The sequence below is a fragment of the Sorex araneus genome, chromosome 11 (assembly GCF_027595985.1).
Source record: "Sorex araneus isolate mSorAra2 chromosome 11, mSorAra2.pri, whole genome shotgun sequence".
NCBI lineage: Eukaryota > Metazoa > Chordata > Mammalia > Eulipotyphla > Soricidae > Sorex > Sorex araneus.
Genome location: NC_073312.1, coordinates 7,816,983 through 7,841,322, shown reverse-complemented (window position 1 = coordinate 7,841,322; position 24,340 = coordinate 7,816,983). Strand labels below are relative to the sequence as shown.

At 53.4% G+C, this 24,340-nt stretch overlaps 1 protein-coding gene across 3 annotated transcripts in view; it reads left to right on the top strand.

Annotated features, from left to right (window-relative positions):
* SEC23IP (SEC23 interacting protein) overlaps positions 1-18,974 on the top strand; it is a 48,831-nt gene extending 29,857 nt beyond the window's left edge. Inside the window, exons 12-19 of one of the 3 annotated variants that reach the window (XM_055119285.1) lie at positions 855-950; positions 6,125-6,313; positions 8,132-8,287; positions 9,227-9,329; positions 11,644-11,829; positions 12,929-13,088; positions 13,936-14,032; positions 17,370-18,974. In XM_055119285.1, coding sequence (XP_054975260.1) covers positions 855-950; positions 6,125-6,313; positions 8,132-8,287; positions 9,227-9,329; positions 11,644-11,829; positions 12,929-13,088; positions 13,936-14,017 — 972 coding nt within the window. In that variant the 3' untranslated portion in view covers positions 14,018-14,032; positions 17,370-18,974. Of the gene's footprint in view, positions 1-854; positions 951-6,124; positions 6,314-8,131; positions 8,288-9,226; positions 9,330-11,643; positions 11,830-12,925; positions 13,089-13,935; positions 14,033-17,369 lie in introns of all 3 variants that reach the window. The other 2 variants (XM_055119284.1, XM_055119286.1) reach the window with 2 other exon arrangements.
* The last annotated feature ends 5,366 nt before the right edge of the window (positions 18,975-24,340 follow it).

Here is a 24,340-nt window from a genome sequence, read left to right as displayed (position 1 = left end):
CAAATGCCCTCCCCGCTGTGCTGTCGCTCCAGCCCTCACTCAGGAATACCTTCACGGGTACTCACCGTAGTGCCTGACTGGCAAAACCTTAGGATCAGCTTCTGCATCGGCAGCTCTGGCAGCTGTGGAGTTGCTGGTGGCGCAGTCTCACCATGCCCACGGCAGGGCTGTCAGTCAGCCCCAGACAGTGCGGGCGTCTCCGCAGCCCTTCTGGTCAGGGCAGCCCTGTGTGCAGTTGTGAACGGCACACAGACAGTGGGCTGCTCCCCCCGCAGGGCATCTCCAAGGTTGCTGGATTCATTGACTGTCACTCCGGAGTTTTTAGAGAGTCATCAAGTTGTTCATGATTGGGTTTCAGTCACGTAATGTGCCACACCCGTCCCTTCTTTGGTGTATATATCCCACCACCAGTGTCCCCAGTTTCCCTCTTCCTGCGTCTTGGCAGGCTCTCTCTCTCTCTCTCTCTCTCTCTCTCTCTCTCTCTCTCTCTCTCTCTCTCTCTCTCTCCCCCTCCCTCTCTCACTCTCCTTCCCCCTCCTTCTCTCTCCTCCTCCCTCTTTCTTTCTCTTCTCTCTCCCTCCTTTCTCCCTCTCTCCCATTCTCTCTATCCTTTCCTCTTTCTCCCTTTCCTTCCCTCTTTCTCTCCCTCTCTCCCTGTCTCCCTCCCATTCTCTCTCCCCCTCTCTCCCTCTCCCTCTCTCCCTTGCCCCCCTTTCTCTCCCCCCCAGTCGTCACTTAAAAAATGAACTGAGCTGGATCTCAGATGGCTTCAGATGATTTCTTTTATATTCTCATTCAAGTTCAGTTGCCTTTTCACTGGGCTGACTCGTGCACGTGCTTCTCTTGTCTTAAAGCTCATGTGTACCGTGGATGACCTGAAGGAAATGGGAATACCCCTGGGCCCCAGAAAGAAGATCTCGAACTTTGTGAAGCATAAAGCCGCCAAACTGGTAAGGGCTGCGTCCGCCCGGAGCGAGCGCTCAGCTCCTCTGCGCCCCGCTGCGGACTCCCTGGTATACTTCCTTACCCAGGCGGGGTTCTCAGCTCTTGCTTACTGCTCAGGGGTCCGTCCCTGTGCTTGGGGACCCCGTGTACCTGGGCCTCCTGCATGCTCAGCACATGCTCATAGCCTTCATTCTCTTCTGGAAGCTTCTGTCTCTTCCTGTTGCAGTTAGGCCGGCGAGTACGCTCTGTCCCCGAGCTGTGGTCATGGGACTGACGGACACACGGGCTTTGGCATCACCTAGAGCTGGATCTGAGTCCCCGTGAGGGTGACTGCCCGTGTTTCCCGGCATGGAGAGACTTCCTGGGCCAGGGGGCTTTGACTTTCCTAACTAGCATTTGGGCGTCCAGAGAGAAAGTACAGAACTTACATACAGCCGACTGTGTTGCATGTGCCGTCCCTGAGTGTCAGCATGGCGGCCCAGGAAATTGGGGCATTTCCTGGTGCAAAAATTTAGGCAAGGTCTGGATAAACAATGAGTTGGTCATCCTGATTGCCAGTTTGACTACTTACGATCTACACATTCTTAAACATTTTGCCTCGTTTTCCCCATCCTTGGCTTCCTTTATTTCTGAAACAGAATTGATTGTGTCCTCTTCAGAGGATTGGAGAGAGGATCACGCCAGGCTTGTAAACCTTAGCGCCTGCCAGGGGCGCCCGTTTTCTCTCTTCCCCGTCCCAGCCATTTGAAGGGTGAAGAAGATGCAAATGTCCCACGAGACAGTGCAGAAAGTGCTCCGTGCGCCCGGTACCTGGCAGGCGGCCTCAAGCAGGCTCAGTCAGGGCTCTCCCCTGAGCTACATCCCGAGATGCAGGCTGAATTTTCTCTTTCTCCTTTCTTGGTCCCGCCTCCGTCCCCGCCCCCCAAGCTCTGCCGAGGGCTTACTCTTACTCCTGACTCTGAGCTCAGGAATTACTCCTGGCCGTGCTGGGGGATGCCGCCACCTCTCCCACTGGATTTCTTAGCAGTCATATTAAACACATTAAAACAAATTCAACTCAGATTAAAACAAAGCATAGTAAGAACTCAGAAGCCTTTCAAAGAACTCTAAGCCACTGGCAGGCTGCGGGTGGTGGGGAGGCTGAGGGGGGCTGGGGGGGGTGACTCCAGGAGGCCCTCAGGCAGGTTTCTGCGAGAGCGTTTGCTGGGTTGGCTGCTACTAGAAATCCGGATGGTCCTGGCCATTAGGAGGGGCCTCAGAGGAAGGCGCCAGGGCAGAGTCGGATATGGGGAGGAAGAGGCTGCCCCGGACGTCGATTGATGCCCATCAGTCCCCGGTCTCAGACATCTGCAGCAGAGGGAGATGCGGACTGAGATGGAGGCTCTGAGCTGGTGTCCTTGGCCGGCACACGCGGCCGTGACAGCCCCCCGCTGCTCAGGGCCCGTCCCCTCGCTGAGCTGCTCCAGGTGTCCAGCCCCGCGGAGAGCAGGCTCGTGGCCCTGCCTGTGGGCCCTTGTGTCCCCAGTGAAGCACAGGCCCGGGAAGGCAGGGCCCAGAGGGAGGAAGCGGCCCCAGGCCCTGCCCTGCCCTGCGTCCTGCTGCGGGGGCAGGAGTAGATGTTCTAGCGCTCCCCAACACTTCACGGAGCACCTGCAGACGTGGAGGGTCCCTGGGTTCCGACACTTTCTCAGTTGGCTTCCCGATTCGGGCCGCCCCGGCAGCGCGTGGGGACCCGGGGCCAGTCCCAGCAGTACACGGTTCTGGGGGTGTGAGTCTGACTTAGGGGTCACCAGGCCACCCCGCCTGGGCCTGGGGGTCACCATGGTTGTCCCTGGCAGTACGGTGGAGCCTCCTGGTGCCAGGGCTTGAATTTGGGGCCTGGACCAAGCAAGGCCTGCCGCCTTGCCCTGGGGGGTCTCCCCGACCTCCGAATTGATCCTGTTTTTAAGATGCGAAGGTAATTGCCTTGTGATGAGCCACGAAAATTTGCTCAGCCCTGTTGTCATCGATCGCTTTAGGTTAACGAGAGCCTGTCAGGTGAACTGCAAGATAATGCGGTGTGTCCCATTGATTTATTGTGACTGAGATAACAGGAGTCTATTACTATTTTATAATAAGGAGATGAAATATTTGTAGCCTCAGCACTTTTTGCCCCTTTGTAAATTATCTTAGTGATTTTCTTTCTTTTTATTTCCTTTGGTGGGGCGTGGGGTTCTCACCCAGCAGTGCTCGGGGCTTTCACCTGGCTCTGCACTCAGGAATCGCTCTTGGTGGTGCTCGGGGCCATGTGGGATGCTGGGGGTTGAACCTGGGACAGCTGCTTGCAAGGTTAACGCCCTCCCTGCTGGACTATTGCTTTGGCCCCATCTTCCTCTCCTCCCCTCCCCTCTCCTCTCCTCTCCTCCCCTCCCCTCCCCTCCCCTCCCCTCCCCTCCCCTCTCTTCTTTGCTTTTTGGGTCACACCCGCAATGCTCAGGGGTTACTCCTGGCTCTGCACTCAGGAATTACTCCTGGTGGTGCTCAGGGGACCATATGGGATGCCGGGAATTGAACCCGGGTCAGCCGCGTGCAAGGCAAATGCCCTACCCGCTGTGCTATCGCTCCAGCCTCTGGCCCCATCTTCTTTCGGTAGTTATTTTTGATTTTCATTTGGGAAGGAATAGGGGTGGTTACTTTGTTTTTGGACCACACCCAGTGGTGCTCAGGGCTTACTCCTGGCTCTGTGCTCAGGGGCCATGTGCGATGTCCGGGGAGCAAACTCGGGCCAGCTGAGTGCATGGCAAACGCCCTGCCCGCTGGACTGTCATTCCCATCCCTAAGGAAAGGAATAGTTCTGACCGTTGGGAATGCTGATGCTGTATACACGTTGGCTCTCTGTAGAAGTATTAGAACAAAACACGAGGCTTAGGGTAATTTAGGAGTACTTCAGCTGCTTGCTGCATTTGAGAATGCCAGATTCCTGAGTATGGTGGCAGTTCCTCCTGTAAGAGGTGAGCTGGCGCGCAGGGACGGGCTCCTCACTGGGCTGTGGGTTTGCCCGCGTGCCGCCTGCAGAGGGCAGAGAGAACCGTGTCTTCCAGACACGGATCATCCCTGAGCTGAGTGGCAGTTCCACGCGCCTGCACTGCCCAGGGGCCAGCACGATGGCCCGCCTCGGGGGTGCGTGCCCTGCACTGTGTGGCCCCCTGAGTGGGCGTGACCCCAAAGCCATACAGGAAGAAGCTGGGGGGAAATGAACGAGCCGGCTGGACTTGTTCTCCAGTGCTCGTCTTTGGGGCTGTGAGTTGGGAGGTTGGTCCGCGGCTGCCCTTCAACTCCGCTTAAACACAGGCAGTCACTCATGTCCGGGGGCTTCGGGCAACACCGGCCCGCCCCTGTGGCTGCCCACCAGTGATCACTGCCAGCCTGAGCGAGCGTCTGGGTAAAGTGGGCGCCTCCCAGCAGTGCTCCTGGTCGTGCCACCAGGTCGTGCCACTCCTGTGCTGCCGCAGGAACGGGCCGGGGGCCGCGTGCTTGTTGCCAGGCTCGAGGCCCTGGGCTGCAGGGCTTGTGCTCCTCCTGGGGCACCTCTGGCCTGCACGTCAGTGTGTTTGGTTTCCTTGCCACAGAGACGCCCCGGAAGCTCGTATTTGCTTACCCAGTGATGGAAAGGCACAATTTTAAGCTTGTTTTCATTTGTTTTGGCGCCTCCCCAGAGGTGCTGGGGACCACCAGGGTTTCCCCGGGCCCTGTGAGTGCCAGGCCTGCGTCCAGCCCTCTGCTCCCTGGCCTGCTTTTGATCACTCTCACCTGGATCAGTTCCTGACGTCCATGTGAACGGAAACATGCTATACTCCTGTGTCTGAACTCTTTTATGCAGAGTGAGGTTTTGGTGAGGCATCCCACTGTTGGGGCGTTTGCATTCTTTTTCATTTCTCAGTGATTTTTTTGAGGGCTGGTATGATGCTGTGTTTCTCCATTCCTCCCAGATGGCTTTGCAAAAAGCCTGTCGGGGGGTGCTGTGGGTGGGGAGAAGCTGAAGAGCCTCCCCTGGAGTTCTCCATCTCTCGAAGTGTGGATGTAGAGTCAGAGAAGAATCCTAAACTGTCCAAGGGCTGGAGCGATAGCACAGTGGGGAGGGCGTTTGCCTTGCATGCGGCTGAGCCGGGCTCGATTCCCAGCATCCCATATGGTCCCCCGAGCATCACCAGGAGTAATTCATGAGTGCATGAGTCAGGAGTAACCCCTGTGCATCGCCGGGTATGACCCCCTGCCAAAAAAAAAGCAAAAAAAAAAAAAAGAATTCTAAACTGTCCATAGTTTATGTACATTATATATACATCATTATATATACTATATATATAAAATGATGAAGTTGAAACTTTCCCTTTTTATCGTTGAAGAGTTTAATTGTATAGAGAAAGGGATGTAGTGTGATAGCTTTATATTTTTGAAATATGTTTTTTGTTTTGTTTTGGGGCCACACCCCGCTGGTGCTCAGGGCTTACTCCTCATTGTGTGCTCAGGGTCACTCCCGGCAGGCTCGGCGGGTCCTCTGGGTGCTGGTGTAGAACCCGGATCGCTACGTGCAAGGCAAAGGTCTGACCCACTAGCCTGTCTCTCTGGCCCGGGTCCATTTTTTCTTTGCCTCTTAACTTTTTCCTTTCGGAATCACAGACATCTTGGTATTTCTTCTGTGAATATTTAGTATGTGTTGCTTAAAGGGATATATTTTTTTCTTACCTCTTTATTTTCTGGGGGGAGGGGAGCACTTAGCCGTGCTCGGGGATCACCCCTGGCTTGGCTTCGGGGCCCTCGGGTGGTGCTGGGGTTGGAAGCCTGACAGTGCAAGGCAAGAGCGTGGTCCCCTGGACTGTGCTCCGGCCATTCTTCTCTCTCGGGTCCCCAGAACAAGTGCTCAGGAGAACTCGGCCCTTCTCAGCCCAGCTCAGTGCTCGGGCCGAGGGTGCGGTGCTGCTCTGATCCCGGGTCACCCCAGTGGAGCTGGGGCCCCGGGGCCACACCTGGGGATGCTCAGGGGACCCATGCCCTAACCACTGTGCTGTCTCCTGGCCCCGCGAGGGACGGTTTTTCTAAGAGCTGCAAAGCCGTTCCGTGAGCTAAGGAGAGCGATTCCCTGGTGCTGGCGGGACCTGGGGGTCTCCCCAGGGCTGTGTCACGAAATGTTGGGATGTCACAGGAGCAGAGAAAGATGGCGTCGGAGAAGAAGGCTGCAGTGGCCGCTGCCACCCCAGGACCAGAAGGAAGTGCTCCGAAAGGCGACGGAGCGGCCGCGGAGCCCGGCGAGTCCAAGAGGAGGCTGCCCGTCGGCGTCTGCGTGTCCTCCTCGCACGTCCACTACGAGTCCTTTGAGGTTGGCACGGGGCAGGTATGTCTGCGGCCGGGGCGCACCCCTACTTCTGCGCTCAGGGGGCCCCGAGGGGTACCCGATACCCAACCCTGGCAAGTGCCCAGCCCGCCCGCCGATCTTTAGCCCCTGCAGGTGACTTTTGTTGTTGTTGTGAAGTACGTTTTTTTTTTTTTTTTTTTTTTTTAATTTCTTTGAGGTGTTTATTTTTTGCCAGAGAAGGATTGCTGGAACATGTGTAGTTCTAGTTTTAATTTTTTTAAGAATTTTTTTTATTTTATAAAGTCACTGTCATTATCAGCCCGTTGCTCATAGATTTGCTCAAGCGGGCACCACTAACGTCTCCATTGTGAGACTTGTTGTTCCTGTTTTTGGCATATCAAATACGCCTCGGGGAGCTTGCCAGGCTTTGCCGTGTGGGTGGGATACTCTCGGTAGCTTGCTGGGCGCTCCGAGAGGGATGGAGGAATCGAACCCGGGTTGGCCTCGTGCTATCTAATTAGTAAATTACCGAAACCTAATTATGTATCTTCTAAATTTTTAAAACCTCTACTCTAAAATATTCTTTGGCAATTTATAGTGGGCTTCATTTTCCCTACAACTCAGAACAGTTTGTTCTAAGAATAAACTTTCTCTAGAAAAAGTACTGCTTTTTAAATAACTGATTGTTAACACATTGTGGATTTTATCAAGTAGTTCACAGTATTAATTCAGTATTCGAACCCCAGTCCCACCACCATTGCACCTTCCCACCACCCTGTTTCAGATGTTTCAGTCCCTGCCCCAAAGCAGAACCGAAATAATAATGTATTGTTTACTATGTAAAACCGCTGGAAATGCTACAAAAAAGCATCCTTAGAGGAAAGAGTGTGGAGGTTGCTGAACAAAGAGTCAAAATAAAACAGATTTTTTTTTTGAGGAGTGGGGCGTGCAGGGGTCACCCCAGCGGGGCTCGGGGACCATCGGGAAGCAAAGGAACATAGGGACAGGAAAGGTAGTGCGTGTCCAGGGGAGAGCACGGGCTGGAAGAGGAGGCCCGGAGATGGCATTTCATTTGTTTTTAGGGTCACACTTGATAATGCTTAAGGATTACTCCTGGCTTTGTGCTCAGGAATTTCCTCTGGTGGTGCCTGGGGGACCCCGTGGGCTGCTGGAGATCAAACCCAGGCCAGCCGTGGCACGGCAGGCCCCTGTCCCTGTGCCGCTCAGCTGTCCCTCTGCCTCCCTAACGACGGCATTTTATTTTTTATTAAAAATTTTTTTTCTAGTTGCTTTTGGGCCACACCCAGTGCTGCTCGGGGGTTACTCCCGGCTCTGCACTCAGTACTCACTCCTGGTGGGCTCGGTGGACCTGACGGGACGCTGGGGGTGGGACCCAGATCAGCCGTGTGCAACGCAAGTTCCTTACCTGCTGTGCGATCTGGTAAGGATCCCCCAGGAGATGCCTTTTTTTTTTGCTTTTTTGGGTCACACCGGCGATGCTCAGGGGTTAGTCCTGACTCTGCACTCAGGAATCATTCCTGGTGGTGTTCGGGGACCATACGGGATGCTGGGGCCCGAACCTGGGTCGGCTGCGTGCAAGACACACGTCCTATCCGCTGTGCTATCGCTCCGGTCCCTAGAAATGCCATCTTAACCTCTTTACCTGAAGATGTGAACTGACTTGGACAGCTTTACGGACTCTGGCTGATTCCCTCACCTGACTGGAAAGACGGGGACGGTGGGAGGTGTGTGTTACCCGCCGCCCCGGACACTCTCTGTGTACAGCAGGATTCAGATTTGGGGCCAGGGAGCCTGGAACGATCCTTTGTTATCTCTGTGACTGTGTTTCGATTCTAGGTTTCTGTTGTTTATAACTCGTTGGACTTTGAGCCAGAGAATTTCTTTGCCTTGGGGTCCCCCATTGGTGTGCTTCTCACCGTTCGAGGAGTGGATCGGATAGACGAGAACTACAGGCTTCCGACGTGTAAAGGCTTCTTCAATATTTACCACCCAGTGAGTACACGGAGGTGTCTCCCTCAGCGAACCGTGTGGGGCTGGGGGCCAGCCCTGCTGGTATCTGCCCGTCTTACCCTGCCCTCTTGATCCTGCCAGTCTCAGATTCCTTTTTTTTTTTTTTGTACTGAATCACTGTGAGAGCAGTTACAAAGCCTTCCAGGTTAAGTCTCGGTCATACAGTGATCAAACACCCATCCCTTTACCAGTGAACATTTTCCACTACCAAGAACCCCTCCCCCTGCCTGTGTGGCAGATGATTTCCACTTTACTCTCTCTCCACTTTGATCACATTTAATATTTCGACTAAAGACCCACCATTATTACTTGGAATTTTCCCAACAATCAGACCTGACGAAGAAGCATCATTAGATAGTTTGTTTTTCATTGCTGGTTACGCACACGAGGAGCAAAAGCTTCTGGGCTCGCAGATTGGTTTGTGTGCCTCTGGGATCAGGGCCGTTCAGGAGTCACCAGTCTCGGATTCTTAAATGAATTAATCCTGATCTTGATTTTTGTACAGTTCATCTCTCTGTCCTAGTATAGTCTAATATTTTCCAAAACTTCAACCATAAATCCTTTGTTTAAGAAAGTAATTCTGTTCCTTTGCTCACAAAGTAATTTTTTGGGGTTTGGGGGCCTTGGAGTCATACCTGGTGGTGCTCAGGGCTTTCTCCCGCCTGAGTCTCGGCTCAGGGATCATCCTGGTGGGGTTCAGGGGATCCTGCGTGGTGCCAGGGATTGAACTGGGGTTGGCCACTTGCCAGGCGAGCACCTTAACCCCCCTCTCTGGCCCCTTTGCAAGCTGATTGTCGTCTTCGAATTACCAGTGTTTGACTACATCATGGACAGAAATCTCTCGTTTGTCAGTGACTTGTTTTTTCCCTCAGCTAAATAATCAAAAGAGCTCTCAGAACTTTCCGATTCTTTTCTTTGTAGCTTGACCCGGTGGCATATAGATTAGAGCCCATGATTGTTCCTGATTTGGACCTCAAAGCAGTCCTCATTCCACATCACAAAGGCAGAAAAAGGCTTCATTTAGGTAAATCGCAAAGACTCTGAAAACGTGTTTCCTCCCTGTTGTTTCGTAATCGGTCATTTATAATGTATGAAAATGTTCGCAGTAAATACTTTGACAGAATGAGTATTATTTCAATTCCTGCTGTGGTTAGGACTGCTTTATTACTGAATATTTGTAGGAGTTACAAAGATTTCTTCCTAATGTTCAAATAGTGTTCAGATACACTCAAGTTGGAATGGAAAGGTGTTGACAAAATGATCTGAAGAGATAATACAGTAGTTCCAGCACATGCTTATGGCTGACATGGGTTCATTCAACCCTGGGACCCAGGTGGTTTCCTGAGCCCGCCAGGGGTCAGTCCTGAGCACAGAGCCAGGAGTCAGCCCTGAGCACAGAGCCAGGGGTCCAGCCCTGAGCACAGAGCCAGGGGTCCGCCCTGAGCACAGAGCCAGGAGTCAGCCCTGAGCACAGTTGGGTACTGCTCCCCACCTCCTTCCCTCCCCCCAAGGAACCCCCAACAAAACACCCCCCAAAACAAAACAGTTTGAAGAAAAAAATTTTGAATAAAATTCTCATGATTTCTTTTAGACAAAAATAAGAAGGGAAGGAGTTTTTCCAATTTTAAACTAGAAGTTTAAACTGGTTATGTCAGAAGCTCAGATTGCCACCATCAGATTATAACACGTTGGGCAAACTCATCTTTTAGTTTTTAATTCCCTTTTGTGATGTTGAAAATCAATTGAGGGTCAGTCACCCGGTGCAGGTATTAGCTGTCCCGCTGTGCCTGGGCCCGGCCTCGCTTCTCTCCTCAGGGCCCGGTTTTTAGGCCACACCCGGCAGTGCTCGGGCTGACTCCTGGTTCTGCATTTAAGAATCACTGCTGGTGGGACTCAGGGAGCCTTTGGGGTGCCGGGGATTGAACCCGGGTCAGCTGCAAGGCTGCAAGTCCTACCCTCTATACTATTGCTCCATTCTCTTGAGGACCGGTTATTTTACGATATAAAAAAAAAAAAACCCATGAGGGGCTGGAGTGATAGCACAGCGGGTAGGGCGTTTGCCTTGCATGCGGCCAACCCAGGTTCGATTCCCAGCATCCCATATGGCCCCCTGAGCACTGCCAGGAGTAATTCCTGAGTGCAGAGCCAGGAGTGACCCCTGTGCATCACTGGGTGTGACCCAAAAAAGAAAAAAAAAAACCAAACACATGAGTATGCCCTGGGTATTTCATTACTCGAGTGGGGGGCTGTGGTGAGCGGGGCCATGTTGGCAGTGCTCATGGTTCTCTCTGCTCGGGAGTGACCCTTGGCAGTGCTTGGGGGCCCAGAGGCGGGGTCAGGCTTGAACCAGGCCTGGCTGCGTGCAAACCCAGTGCCTTGTGTCTCCAACCTGCTTACGGCGTTTACTGGAGGGAGGGGCTTGTGGTGTGGGGATTGAGCTGGGGCTGTCAGTATGCAGGGCAAATGCCTCCCTCACCCCCTCACCCCTCCCCAACTCCCCGGTCCCCAAGACTCCTTTTTTGCAAAGGGCAAAGGGGCCAGGGAGCTGGCTCGGACAGGGCTCGGGCCTGTGACCCGGATGGGTTCCGTTTCCTGCCTCTCCTGGGCCTCCGAACGCCATTGTTTGTTATCCCGTACCTTGCACCAAAAGGAGAATAATAAGACTCTTCAAAATAGTTTATTATTTTACTTTTTTTTTTTTGTACCATACTCAGCAGTTCTCAGGGGTTACTCCTGGCTTTGCGCTCCGGAATCACTCCTGGCGGTGCTCAGGGGACCACAATGGGGTGCTTGGGATTGAACCTGGGTTGGTCAGGTGCACGGCAAATGCCCCACCCTGCTGTATTATCACTCTGGCCAGACTCAAAATATTCTAATTGTTAAGGATTTTGGCTGAGAAACTTGCATGCATTTAACATTTAGGGGAGGTCAAAGAGATCTTACCTGTCTGAGAAATACTCACTTCTCTTCATTTTCGTGGTACAGGGCTTTTTTCCCACAATGAGTAACTTAATTTTTTTTTTTTTTATTATAGCACTATGATTTACCAGGGTGTTCTTCAGACAGTTGTTTCAGACATTAAATGCCCCACACCGGCCAGCGAGCCCTGCCCTGCACCAGTGTCCCCCTTTGCCCACCCAGCAGCCCAGTTTGCCCCCCCTGCAGACACAGATCAGTGAGCTTCATACTGTCCATGCCTCACAGCGGTGAAGGGAGACTTGGACGATTAGAGCCACTTGTGGTGGTGTTTGCGTCTCGAGATGACACCACTAAAGTCACGTCTGAGGGTCTGCTGTGCTGTCCGCGGCTAGTAACTCGAGGTGTTTTGATCTCTCTAGAGCTGAAAGAAAGCCTCTCGCGTATGGGCTCTGATCTGAAGCAGGGTTTTATTAGCTCTCTGAAAAGTGCTTGGCAGACGTTAAACGAGTTTGCGCGTGCCCACACCTCTTCCGCTCAGCTGCAGGAAGAGCTGGAGAAGGTGGCCAACCAAATCAAAGAGGAGGAGGAGAAGCAAGTAGTTGAAGGTAAGGCTTGACATTTGAGACGTTTTCCAGGACAGATACAGACTGTGATCATGACATTTACCATTTTTATGACTACTTTTTTGTTTGTTTTTGCTTTTGGGCCACTCAGGGCTTACTCCTGGCTCTGCCCAGGCTGGGGGCCGGTGAGGGGGGGGCTTGGGCATTTGCCGGGGCTCAAGTGCAAGGCCAGCACCTGCCCGCTGGAACTCTGCTTCCGCCCGCGGTCGAGATTCCCAAGGCAAGAGTGGGACATCTGAAACTTGATGAGAATCAGGGTTGTGTTGAGGCCATTTAAAGTTCCACGCTAGCTGTCATCTTCCGGGTGATCTGTTTAATGTGCCTTGCACCCCCCGGGCACTGCTCCCGCTCCCGCTGGGGGAGGCTGCCCTTTCGTACTGGGGGTCTCCTTGAGGCCAGAGAGCTTCGGAGACACACACGGCCGCAGGGGCAAAGGACAGTGCCCCAGGGGGCGCCACGCCCGTGATCTGTGATCAGTGCTCCTCTGTTACCAGCAGTCTGTCCCCAGCTCGGAGGTGATATCAGTCGGGCTCCTGCCACCTTTGTCTCCCCCTGCCGTGGCTCACGACTTCCTGGGTCAAACTTCGCCTTGTGCTACGCGCCCTGCACTGTCTCCCGGTCTGTCCCTGCCCTGCTCTCTGGCTGTCCCTCTCCCCCATGTCTGGTCTCTGGGATTGGCAGCAAAGGTTGTTGATTATCGCCTAGTAATCAGTCTGCCACTCGTTCCTTGTCTCTCAACCGGGGAGCAGCTCTCTGCCCTGAAAGCACCAGGGAGCCCTGTCACTGCGGGGCGGTGACCAGCCGCCGACACCAGGCCCGGCCATCGTGCAGTGGTACAGAGATGATTTCCTACCTCCGTTCCGTTTTCGTGCTTCTGCAGTGCTGTGTCATCCCCTTTCTCCCAAACTCTGTCAGCCTGTGGCTCTCTCTCCTCTCCCTTGGATAAGCAGCCCCCGCCCCTGGTTCTCTGGAGCAGCAGACACTGAGCCCGGGCCGGGAGCTTCGGGCTGCTGCACCCAGGCCATGGCAGGGGAGGGAGGAAGGACTGACTCGGATGTGGCAATGGCTTCCATTCCAGCAGAGAAGATTGTTGACAGTCCCGACTCGCTCAGGGACGAGGACTACCTGGGGAAGGTCGGGATGCTCAACGGCGGCCGGCGCATCGACTACGTGCTCCAGGAGAAGCCGATCGAGAGCTTCAACGAGTATCTCTTCGCTCTTCAGAGTCACCTGTGCTACTGGTGAGTGTTCTCCTCCCCGGTGCTCCTGGGCACAGAGAGGGGCGCGGGCCCTAGAGAGATTCTTGCCGGTTTAGCCTTGATGCGTCCATTCCAGCATCCCCCGGTAGCCCACAGCCTTTTCCCCTTTTGGGTTAGTTACCCACAAGATGGCAGTGTGTCACCGGCGTGGAGCCCGGCCTTCGTCCGTGGGCTCAGTGATAGATTTGGGCACCCCGTGTGGTGAGGACGGGGGACAGAGACGAAGGAAGAGAAGGGAGTGGGAGAAGTCGGTTGGGGCACGTTCCCGGGCGAACTCTACGACCCTCGGACGAGGCCAGGGTCAAGCCGCACCCTGGGAGAGATGAAGGGGGCTTTTTAAGTTGTCTTGCGTGGGAAAAGGAAGCCATGCCTAGGGGAACCGGTGCGCTTGGTCTGGCTCCCGTCATTTGGGGCTGGGGGGGTGTCGATGGTGAGGAAGCGGGAATGCAGCCTGGTGGCTTCCCAGTGCCACGTGGGCCCCAAGTCCTGACTTCCATGCCGGGGGCAGGGTGGTCCCTGACTCCGGGTGTTGCTAGTCGCCATTTGGTCCTGGTTGCCGTTTTGTTCGAGCAAACATCACACTGAGTTGTGGGGGGATGCTGTGGGCTCGGGGGGTGCCCTGCGCTCTGACCGCTCTGCCGCCTGCGCCCGTGTCTCCCCAAGGAGAATCCCAGACCAGCGCCTGCCCAGGACAGCTCAAGTTCCCTTCACTTCGTCCTCACACACTGTTTAGGAAGAGGAGGATGAAACAGAAGCTGCATTTCCGCCCTTGACGCAGAGATGCTGAGTCTCTTGCAGCCCAGGGTCAGTGCTCTTTTCTCTGTCCCAGGGAATCAGAAGATACCGCCTTGCTATTACTGAAGGAAATTTACCGAACCATGAACATCAGCCCTGAGCAGCCCCAGCACTGAGTGGCGCCCCTCACCGTGAGTGACTGTGTCGCTGTAGTGTGTGTTTCCCGTGACAGTGTGTGTCGTCGTTCTGAACCGGGCAGTCTGCCGTCTTCGGTCTTTGGTTTTTGGCTCGCACCCGATACTGCGTGGGCACTGCTCCCGGCTACCCTCCAGCTGGTAACTGGGAATGGTGCCTGCTGCCTGCTGGACTCTGGGGCTGGGACTCAAACCCGGGGCTCTCGCAGGCGGAGTATGCACACAGCCACTGAGCTGTCTCTTACGGGGCTGTATTATCTCTTTCTCCTGTTCCTGTGATTGTGTTTTTAAAAATTCAGGACAGACATTAAGGAAGGGACTCACATTTCTAACTCATTAACCATTTCTGGGCCTTTTTAAAAAAAAATTAGGAAGAACATTTATATTTTGGAGCCACACTCAGTGGTGCTCAGGGCTCCCTCCTGGCTCTGTGCTCACTCCTGCACTGCCCGGAGGATCGTGGGGTGCCGGGGAGTGAACCCTGGTCGACCGTGTGCAAGGCAGGCGCCCCGCCTGCCGTCTCTCTCCAGCTCCGGGTCTTCCGTCATGTTTAGTTTCTCTTAAGCACAGACTCCCAGGAGCAGAAGTGAAGGTTCCTTTGGGTGTAGGGTGCGGTGTCTGACTCCCGCTGCTGCCCTGAACAATTAGGGGTTTCAGCTGTGCTTGGCAGCACTCACAGGCCCCCACGGGAGCGTCTCTCCCACACGTCCCCCCGGCCTAGAGTCTCGGGGTGACGCCCGTTGTCCCCACCTCTCTCTGCGTCCCAGGAGAAACGGCAGATCAGGATGATCTGCTGCTTTTCCTTGGGAAAGAGCTCGTCCAAAATCCCTCCCAGCTCCCGACCACGCGTGTGTCGTGTCCCAGGTCACCTCCCAGCCCTGAAGCTGCGCAGTGAAAGAGGATTTTCTTAGCGCCAAGTTTGTTAGGTACCGCGGCTTCCGAGTGTAAGCATTAGTGTTTGTAATGACGCTGCCTCGCCCCCGCCAGCCGAGTCCAGCACCCCCAGTGTCCCCACGTGTCCTCGTCAGCCCTCCCCTAACCCCACCCAGCACACTCAGCTCAGGGTCTGTCATTGCTGGCCCATGTTTATTCCCTTCTGCTTTTTTGCTTCCTTCCTTCCTGTTTTTAATTGAATCACTGTGATTCGCAAAGTTACTAAGGTATTGGTAGTACAGTGTTCTAGTATCAGTCCCTTCACCGGGGCCCACTGCCCTGCACCAGTATCCCCATTTTCCCCCCACCCCCCACTCCCACTGTCGTCCTCCCCTGTTGTCCCCACGCTCCCTTCCTTCTCACCCCCACTTCTGCCATGAGCTCACTACCGGGACCAGGTCTTCCGCTCCTTGTTCTGCTGCCACTGAGCTTTTGATGTTTCTGTACGAGATTTCTTTCTGTCCCACATACAAGAGGGAACATTCTGAGTGTTCCTCTCCCTCTGATTTTACTCCACATAATACTTTCCGAAGTCATCCATGTTGCAGCAAATTGTATGACTTTAGATAAAGTCTTTCTTTCTTTCTTTTTTTTTTTTTTTTGCTTTTTGGGTCACACTCGGCGATGCACAGGGGTTAGTCCTGGCTCTGCACTCAGGAATCACTCCTGGCGGTGCTCAGGGGCCATATGGGATGCTGGGAATCGAACCCGGTTCAACCGCGTGCAAGGCAAACGCCCTCCCCGCTGTGCTATTGCTCCAGCCCCAGATAAAGTCTTTTTTTAAGACTGCTATATGTTTGAAAGTTTCTTTATCCAGTCATTGTTTGTGGGCATTTGGGCTGTCCCCATGTTTTGGCTGCTGTACACAGAGCTGCAGTGAACACAGGCTTACGGGTGTCTTGTCTGATTTGTGTTTTGGGGACCTCAGGGCCATCTTCCCGGTAGTGGAATTTCTGGGCCACGTGGAAATCCAGTTCCTAGTTTTATTTATTTTTTATTAAAGCACTGTGACTTAAAACGTAAATCATAGTTGAGTCTTAGACATACAGTTTTGCAGTACTATTCTCTTCTATAAAAGCAGCATTCTGGGCCAGAGAAATGGTCCACTGGGACGTGCTGACCCAGGTTTAGTACCTGGAACCCTCTGTGACCCCCTGAACCCCAACAGAAATGATCCCTGAGTGCAGAGCGAGGAGCAATCCCTAAGCACAGTTCGGTGTGGCCTAACGAAATAGTGTTCTAATTATCCCTGTTCTTTTCCCACGGAACGAGGAGAGGAGGAGGTGAAAACTCCTGAATGCGTGAGCCAATCTAAAGACTCAAGATTCACTTTTTTTCTCAATTATGAAATAGTCATGTACTTCGGATTGGGTTGAACAGTCTCTGGGAAAAGGCACGGGTGTTCCCTGAATCCGCAGCACTGCGGAGCGCCAGCCTCCCTGCCTCGGTTAGCGGTGGGTGGGGTCGCTTCCTGACCCCGGGAACGTGCCGCCCTTCCGCTGGGGAAACACCCAGGCCGTGTCCCAGACCCTGTGTGGGCTTACAGGGCAGCAGGAAGCTTCTGCTCGAATGTAACCAGAAAACTCAGAAAATCCAGGAAAGCCCAACCCCGACATCCCGTTTTTCCCGCCCACAGAGCCGTGGCACGTTCTAACGGCCAGTACAGTCAGTGAGCTCAGCTGAGCGGATTCAGTGCACGGACCATGTGGACGTGGGTGGGGGGAGGGCGGGGGTGAGCTGCAGATGGGGGCATGGGGGTTTCCTCCCCCCCAGTGCTGTCTCGGAGGCCTGCAGACTGTGTCCTTCCGACCTGTGTAGTGGGGGTTCCCTTTCTGTCCTCTGCCACCCTCGGGAAGTAATGATGCATCTTACAGTCGGTGAGGTCTTAGGTTCAGTAAATGGTGGGGGATAATAGCTATAGGACCCTTCCCCTAATTCCTGCCTCTGTGCTTTGTTTTTGGACCATACCCAGGTGCTCAGGGCTCACTTCTGGTGGAGCTTGGGGGATCATACGGGGTGCCAGGAATCGAACCGGTGTCCACTGCATGCGAAGCAAGTGCCTTCTCCACTGTACTGTCTCCAGCCCCTTTTGTTCTCTCTCTTGGGGTCTCCTAGGTAGTGCTCAGGGACTCCTCGATGATACGGGACTTACTGCCGCTTGGCCCAGCAGTGCTGGGGTCCCCAGCCCACCCTGGTAGTGTTTGGGGTGGGGGAGTGATCCCGAGGTACTGGGAATTGAATCCAGGCCACCGTTGTGCGTCCTTTGAGCTGTTCTGTTCTCAAAACCCAAAAACCCCGCGGCAGCATGTACTTTCACTGGAGTGTGTGGTCCTCATCCTAGCGTGTGTGGAAAGCTGAGGGGAGCGCCTGGCTTTCACTCACAGTCTCCGTATCCTTCCAGAAAGGCCCAGACGACAGCACAGTTCCGAGAAGATCCTCCCAGATGTCCCCCGTGTGCTCTGTGGCCGGGAGCAGAGCGGGCTTCCCGGCTAGCTGCTCGCCGACGGTCCCTGCTGGCGGCGTTCATCAGACGCCGGCACACAGGGCCACGACAAGGAGACTTCGAAGAGCAGCCACTACCACATTTGGACAGTCTAGCGGGAAAACGCAATTCTGAAAATGATGAAGTGAACGATTCCTTGGATGAGTTTAGTTCTTCAGTTGTCAAAGTACCATGGAATATCAATGAATACCTGTAGCATGCAAATGGTTGTTTCTGTCTCTTAAGAGCTAAGAGCTCTTGTTGATGGGCTATTAAACTTGCATATATTTTTTATTAATGTAGTACGTTCCTTTATTCAAGTATGGACTTCTGGCTAGATTGATTGTTTTGTTTTGTTTTGGGGCCACACCTGGCAGTGCTCAGGGGTTACTCCTTGCTCTGTGCTCAGAAATTACTCCTGGCAGAGCTCAAGGGACCATGTGGGGTCCTGGGGATTGAACCTGGATTGGCCATGTGCAAGGTGTACACTACCTGCTGTCCTTTCGCTCTGGCCCCTGGTTTTTGTAAACGTGTCTGTTCTACATTCAACGTGAATTGTTGCGCTGCTACAGTGTGGGACATTTGTATGTGTTAAGAGGAGACCCGGCGGTCGCTTGAAGAGGTGGGATATAAGCTCATAGGACACCACCAGGCTACCTGAGAGCACCTACCGGAGGAGGGCGGCATGCTCCCCACTTCCCAGAGCCCGGGGAGCCCTCCTGCCATGCAGGGGGTGAGCAGGAGAGGAGGGCGGCAAGAGCTTCCTCGTTGCTGCTGGAGGCAGCTGTGATGGTCCACGCAGACGCTCACTTAACTACGAGAACCAAAGTAGAGATCTTTGTTCGTCTTTTGCTTTGTATTGTTTTTACTTATACCAAAGTGTTTGAAAGTATGAGCCCCGTGCTCCTAGACTATAAATCTACTTCATGGACAGACTGTTGTGTAATATTTCACTTTTGTCTTACTCTAACTTCAAATGATCTAAATATTTTCCTAATACTGCAGGAGAATACTGATTTCATTCTTTTGTTATGCAGTAGAAACATTTTGCACATTTTGTACATAGTTCTCATGGAACAGAATTTTTAGAAAAAACAAAACAAAACAAAATAGGATACACCTTTTCTTGTGTATGTATCCTGATCAGTGTGAATAAACAGTGATTTATCAATGCACTTTTGTAAGCAGCAAACTCCTGCCTTGCTTGTGTTCAAAAGTATTCCGGTGATCTGTGTGGGCTTACTTTTGTTGTGACTTGCATTCTCTAGTTAATCGTGACAGCAGCATTGCTCCTGACACTAGCGTGAGGACTGCTGGGTTTTGGAGGTTCGCTCCCCTGCTGGCAGCTGAGGACCCCGCTCTCCCAGCCTGCGGGGCACAGACCAGGCGGTGCTTCTGACTCCTCTCGCCTTCATTCCCTACACCCAGATGGTCGCTGCTCTCTCTCCTTCCTTCCCTAGACGACCAGCTAAAGAAAAAATGAGAACTGTTTATGTCTATTTTAATAAAATCCAACTTGGATCTTTTTTTCAATTTATAACTGGTTTTGTCTGGATTATTCCACCTGCGCTTTCTGCGTGTCAGTTCGAGGAGAAGGAAAGCCGGGGCCAGTGTCCAGGGAAGCCGAGGACCAGCGGGGCTTCGGGATGGCCAGACGCAGAGGGACTCTGCTGAGCTCTGGCCTGGCTTCAGCCAGTGCCCAGGGCGCTGGCCCAGATGCTGTACCAAGGTTTGCTCTTCCTGCGGCCGCGCACGGGCTCCAGCCCTCGCTGGACTCTTGGGCTGCGCATGGTCTTGCTACTTGGATAAAAGCGCTTCCGGTTTGGATAATAGCGCTTCTGGTTTGGATAACAGCGCTTCTGGTTTGGATAACAGCGCTTCTTCCGGTTGAATGAAAGTGCTTCCAGCGTGGAGCAGCCTTATCCTTTCTCACCGCCTACATTCTGTTCTCTTTTCTCCCTGGTACTTGGAATTTTCCTTACTAAAGCCCCTTTTGGGCCCGGGGCTCACTCACAAGACTGAAGCGCATGTCCTTCTGGCCCGAGGCCCCGAGTTGGGTCCCCAGCCCCTTCTCTTCACCCCATTCGCCCCTCAACACTGCGAGGGGTGGCCCTGGTGGACTCCAACTACAGCCCTGGCAGGCCCATCAGGGTGCTGGGCCCAGTCCCCCTGAACACTTTGGAAGCACCCCGTCTCCCCAGAAAAGCCCACTAACGTAGATTTCCAAGCCCTTTGGTCACAGAGCAATTTGGAAAAAACCTCGTTAACCCTGGTGGGCTCGTGTGAGGAAGTGAAGTCTCTTTCCCTTCTCATTGCACGAAGCTGGTCTAGGCCGTGGGCTCAGGAAGTAGTTTGTTCAGAATATGCACTTGCATGGGGTTTTCAAGGACACTCTGGACCGCTATGTAGTGGCCAGGTGAGAAGAGGGAGGGGACGGTGCATTGGAGACCCGGTGCAAGGACTCGAGTGGGGGAAGCCCCGCCCACATGGATGAAATTCCATTGTTAAGCGGGAAGTGCAGAAAGAGCTGTCAAGGGTATTGAGTAGGATTTTCCTTATTATTTTTCTGGTTTTGATTTTTTTGGCCACGCCCGGCCGTGCTGAGGGACGCTCCGAGCTCGGTGCTAGGGGAGCAAGGGGAGCATGCAATATTGGGGATCGACGTGGGGATTCCACACACAAAGCCCTCTGAGCCACTTCCCAGGTCACCTTACACTTCTTTGAAAGAAAACATTTCCAGTGTTTGCTTTGCCTTTTTGTAGCCATGAAAGAGCAATCTCTGGTTGCAGGAGCCAGTTGGGAACTTTGCTCTGTCCCTTGAAATCCACGCTCCAGCTCTTTCTGCCACACATCTGTCTGGCTTTTTTTTTTTTTTTAAGAATTTTATTTTATTGAATCACCATGTGGAAAATCACCATGTACCAGGAGGTTGACTCCATGGCTTCGAGGCTGGCCTCACGTTCCGGGGAAAGGTCAACTCAGAGAAGCGATCACCAACTACATTGTAGTCGAAGGCCATGTGGGGGAAGGGAGTTGCGGGCTGAATGAGGGCTAGAGACTGAGCACAGCGGCCACTCAACACCTTTATTGCAAACCACAACAGCTAATTAGAGAGAGAAAACAGAAGGGAATGCCTTGCCACAGTGGCAGGGTGGGGTGGGGGGGAGATGGGATTGGGGAGGGTGGGAGGGAATGGGTTTACGGGTGGTGGAGAATGGGCACTGGTGAAGGGATGGGTTCCCAAACTTTGTATGAGGGAAGTATAAGCACAAAAGTGTATAAATCTGTAACTGTACCCTCACGGTGATTCTCTAATTAAAAATAAATAAATTTAATTAAAAAAAAAAGAAAAATCATAAAAAAAAAAAAAGAATTTTATTTTATTGAATCACCATGTGGAAAATTACAATGCTTTCAGGCTCAAGTCTCAGTTATACAATGCTGAAACAACCATCCCTTCATCAGTGCCCATATCCCACCACCAAAAAAAAAAAAACCACACACAGTACACCTCCCATTCCGCCCCCCGCAACCCCCCCTTGTAACTGATAAATTTCACTTTACTTTCTGTTTTTTTTTTTTTTTTTTTTTTTTTTTTGCTTTTTTGGGTCACACCCAGCAATGCTCAGGGGTTACTCCTGGCTTTGCACTCAGGAATTACTCCTGGCGGGTGCTTGGGGACCATATGGGATGCCGGGGATCGAACCCGGGTCGGCCGCGTGCAAGCAAACGCCCTACCCGCTGTGCTATCGCTCCGGCCCTCACTTTACTTTCTATTTACTTTGGTGGCATTCAATATTTCAACACAAACCTCACTATTATTGTTAGGAGTACCCACTAGAGTCAGACCTGTTCTGAAGAGATATGAGGTTTTGGATTTCCTGTACTTTACCAACTAAGTCCAGGGAGATTTCTCCAGATATTGGATCATTGCAAGCTTGTAAACCCCCATCTGTGGTCGTCATATATGGCGGTCACCACGCCCTTCACCCCCAGCAAGGAAGAGGCGAGAGAGAGAGAGAGAGAGAGAGAGAGAGAGAGAGAGAGAGAGAGAGAGAGAGAGAGAAGAGAGAGAGAGAGAAAGAGAGAGAGAGAGAGAGAGAGAGAGAGAGAGAGAGAGAGAGAGAGAGAGAGAGAGAGAGAGAGAGAGAGAGAGAGAGAGAGAGGAGAGAGAGAGAGAGAGAGAGAGAGAGAAAAATACCTTTCCCCTCCTGGGCAGGCATGGGGCCACGTCTTTAGCTGGCGTCTGGAGTCATGCTCGTGCAGCTGCAGAGAGGGCCGCACACATGTGCGGCCCCCGGATCACATCTTGGCGGCCTCTGTCCTGGCTTTCCAGGTCTGTATCAGCCTCAGCTGAAAAGCTGTTTATCTTTTTTTTTTTTTTTTTTTTGCTTTTGGGCCACACTCCATGGTGCTAGGGGACCATTCCTGGCTCTCCCCTCCTAACTCCCCTCTGCTCCCCACCCCCAGACAAAATCCTTTTAAAAGGCTCCTTTTTTTGCTTGTATGTTTTGGGGCCACACCCGGCAGTGCACAGGGCTTACTTTTGGCTCTGCACGCAGGAGCTACTGCTGGCGGTATTCCGGGTGGCCACATGGGATGCTGGGGATCGAACCTGGCTTGACTGCATGCAAGGTCAGCACCCCTACTCCTGATACTCTCTAGACTCCTATGGGCAACCTTTGAGAGAAAAGAAAACCTTTTAAGCTGTGGGTTGTTCTGCTGTCATTCAACTGTGGGAATGAATAAAGTTCTCCAAAACAAAATGGCAATTTAAGTTCAAAGAAACAGGAATGTTGGTAGAATTAATGTTGCAGAAAAAGTTTTTCCTTTTTGGGTCACACCCAGCAATTACACAGGGGTCACTCCTGGCCTCGTGCACTTAGGAATCACCCCTGGCGGTTGCTCAGGGGACCATATGGGATGCTGGGGATTGAACCCGGGTTTGGCTGCGTGCAAGGCAAACACCCTACCCGCTGTTCTATCACTCCAGCCCAGTTGCAGAAAAGTTTTGTAGGTTTTTTTTTTTTTTTTTTTTTTTTTTTTTTGCTTTTTGGATCACACCCAGCAATGCTCAGGGGCTACTCCTGGCTCTGCACTCAGGGATTACTCCTGGCGTTGCTTGAGGGACCCTTTGGGATGCTGGGGATTCAACCTGGGTCGGCCATGTGCAAGGCAAAACGCCCCCTACCCACTGTTCTATGGCTCCAGCCCCTCTTTTTTTTCTTTTAGGGTAATTTCCATCAGGGGTCTTCACGCAGGGAAGTCCAGGCAGGTCTCAGGCCTGAGAGAAGACTCTCCACCATCGCCTCAGAGGGGGTTTGTCAAGCCCACAGAGAGATTCATTTCTCTGCAAGCAGCAACGGATTTGGGTAAGGTTTAGCCGGGGCATGTCACATGCTCGTGGGTCAGTCAAGATTAACGATGGTGTTTGTGCTTTCCCCATACGTGTGTACTTAGTGAGTCACCACAACCTCACACGGACTGGATTCCGGACAGTTCCGTTAGCCGCTGGGCCTCTGAGGGTCTCATTTTTGGGAAAAATTGAAGTCACTCCTCAGGGCTGTTTTGCTGGAAGTACTTTTTTCATTTGTGCTTTGACGTGGGCGGTAAACCCCTCCTGCGAATGGACCAAACTGATGCCAAAGAGGCGGCGGGGTTCGCCTGTGTTGGCGCTGAGAAAGGAGCCACTGTCTGTCCTTCACAAGGGCAGTGTTTGTGCGTCGCCCTGGCGGGGGCACTGCCTGGGTTTCCTTGCTCCCCGGGTGCTTTCTCCCGGCCCCAGGCCCTTGACTCTGTCCCTACCAGCTCTCATGCACCTGCGCCCATTGGCTTGCTCTGCTCAGCCCTGCTCCTGCTTTTCTTCCCCAGCCACTCCCACGCCTGCCTCCCCCCCACCTCCTCCTCCTCCACCTCTTCCTCCACCTCCTCTTCCTCCTCCTCCTCCTCCTCCTCCTCCTCCACCTCCTCCTCCTCCTCCTCCTCCTGCTGCTCCTCCTTCTCCTCCTCCTCCTCCTCCTCTTCATCCCCTTCCTCCTCCTCCTCCTCCACCTCCTCCTCCTCCTCCTCCACCTCCTCCTCTCCTCCTCCTCCACCTCCTCTCCTCCTCCTCCTCCTCCTCCTGCTGCTCCTCCTCCTCCCCTCGTCCTCCTCTTCCTCCTCCCTCCTCCTTCCTCCCTCCTCCTCCTCCTCTCCTCTCCTCCTCCCCCTCCTCCTCCACCTCCTCTCCTCCTCTTCCTCCTCCCCCTCCCTCCTCCTCCTCCTCCCCAACTCCTCCTCCTCCTCCTCCTCCTCCTCTTCCTCCTCCTCCTCCTCCTCTTCCTCCTCCTCCTCCTCGTCCTCATCCTCCTCCTCCTCTTCCTCCTCCTCCTCCTGCTCCTCCTCCCCCTCCCTCCTCCTCCTCCTCCACCTCCTTCTCCTCCTCCTCTAGGTCTTTCCAGCCCGGGGCCTGTCTGGTGACGCCAGAGGCGGGGCTCCTGTCTTCTGCAGAAACCTGCCCCCTCACCCGGCTGCACACGTCTTAATTTCCCACTCATCCTTCCGCTGTGCACTTGAGAGTCTTACTGAAAAAGGGAGGTTCCACTGGGGACATGACGGGCTTTGCCCTCAGAGGCCGTGAAGGGAAGTTAAAACCCAGCACTCACCAGAACTCAGTTCTCTCTCCTGCTTCTCGTCCTGATGCTGTAGCTGGCTCTGCCCGGCTCCCGACCCCTGAACAATGAGGAACCTTTGAGTTCCTCACAGTCCCTCCTGCCCAGCAGGCCTCGAGGTTTGCTAAGAGCGTTTAGAGATGTTCCCCTTTCCTGCTTCCCAGGGCTCGTCGGAGTTCACACGGAATATCTGTAACGCAAAGCTGCTGCTCCTCCCTCCCTCCCTCCCCTCCCTCCTCC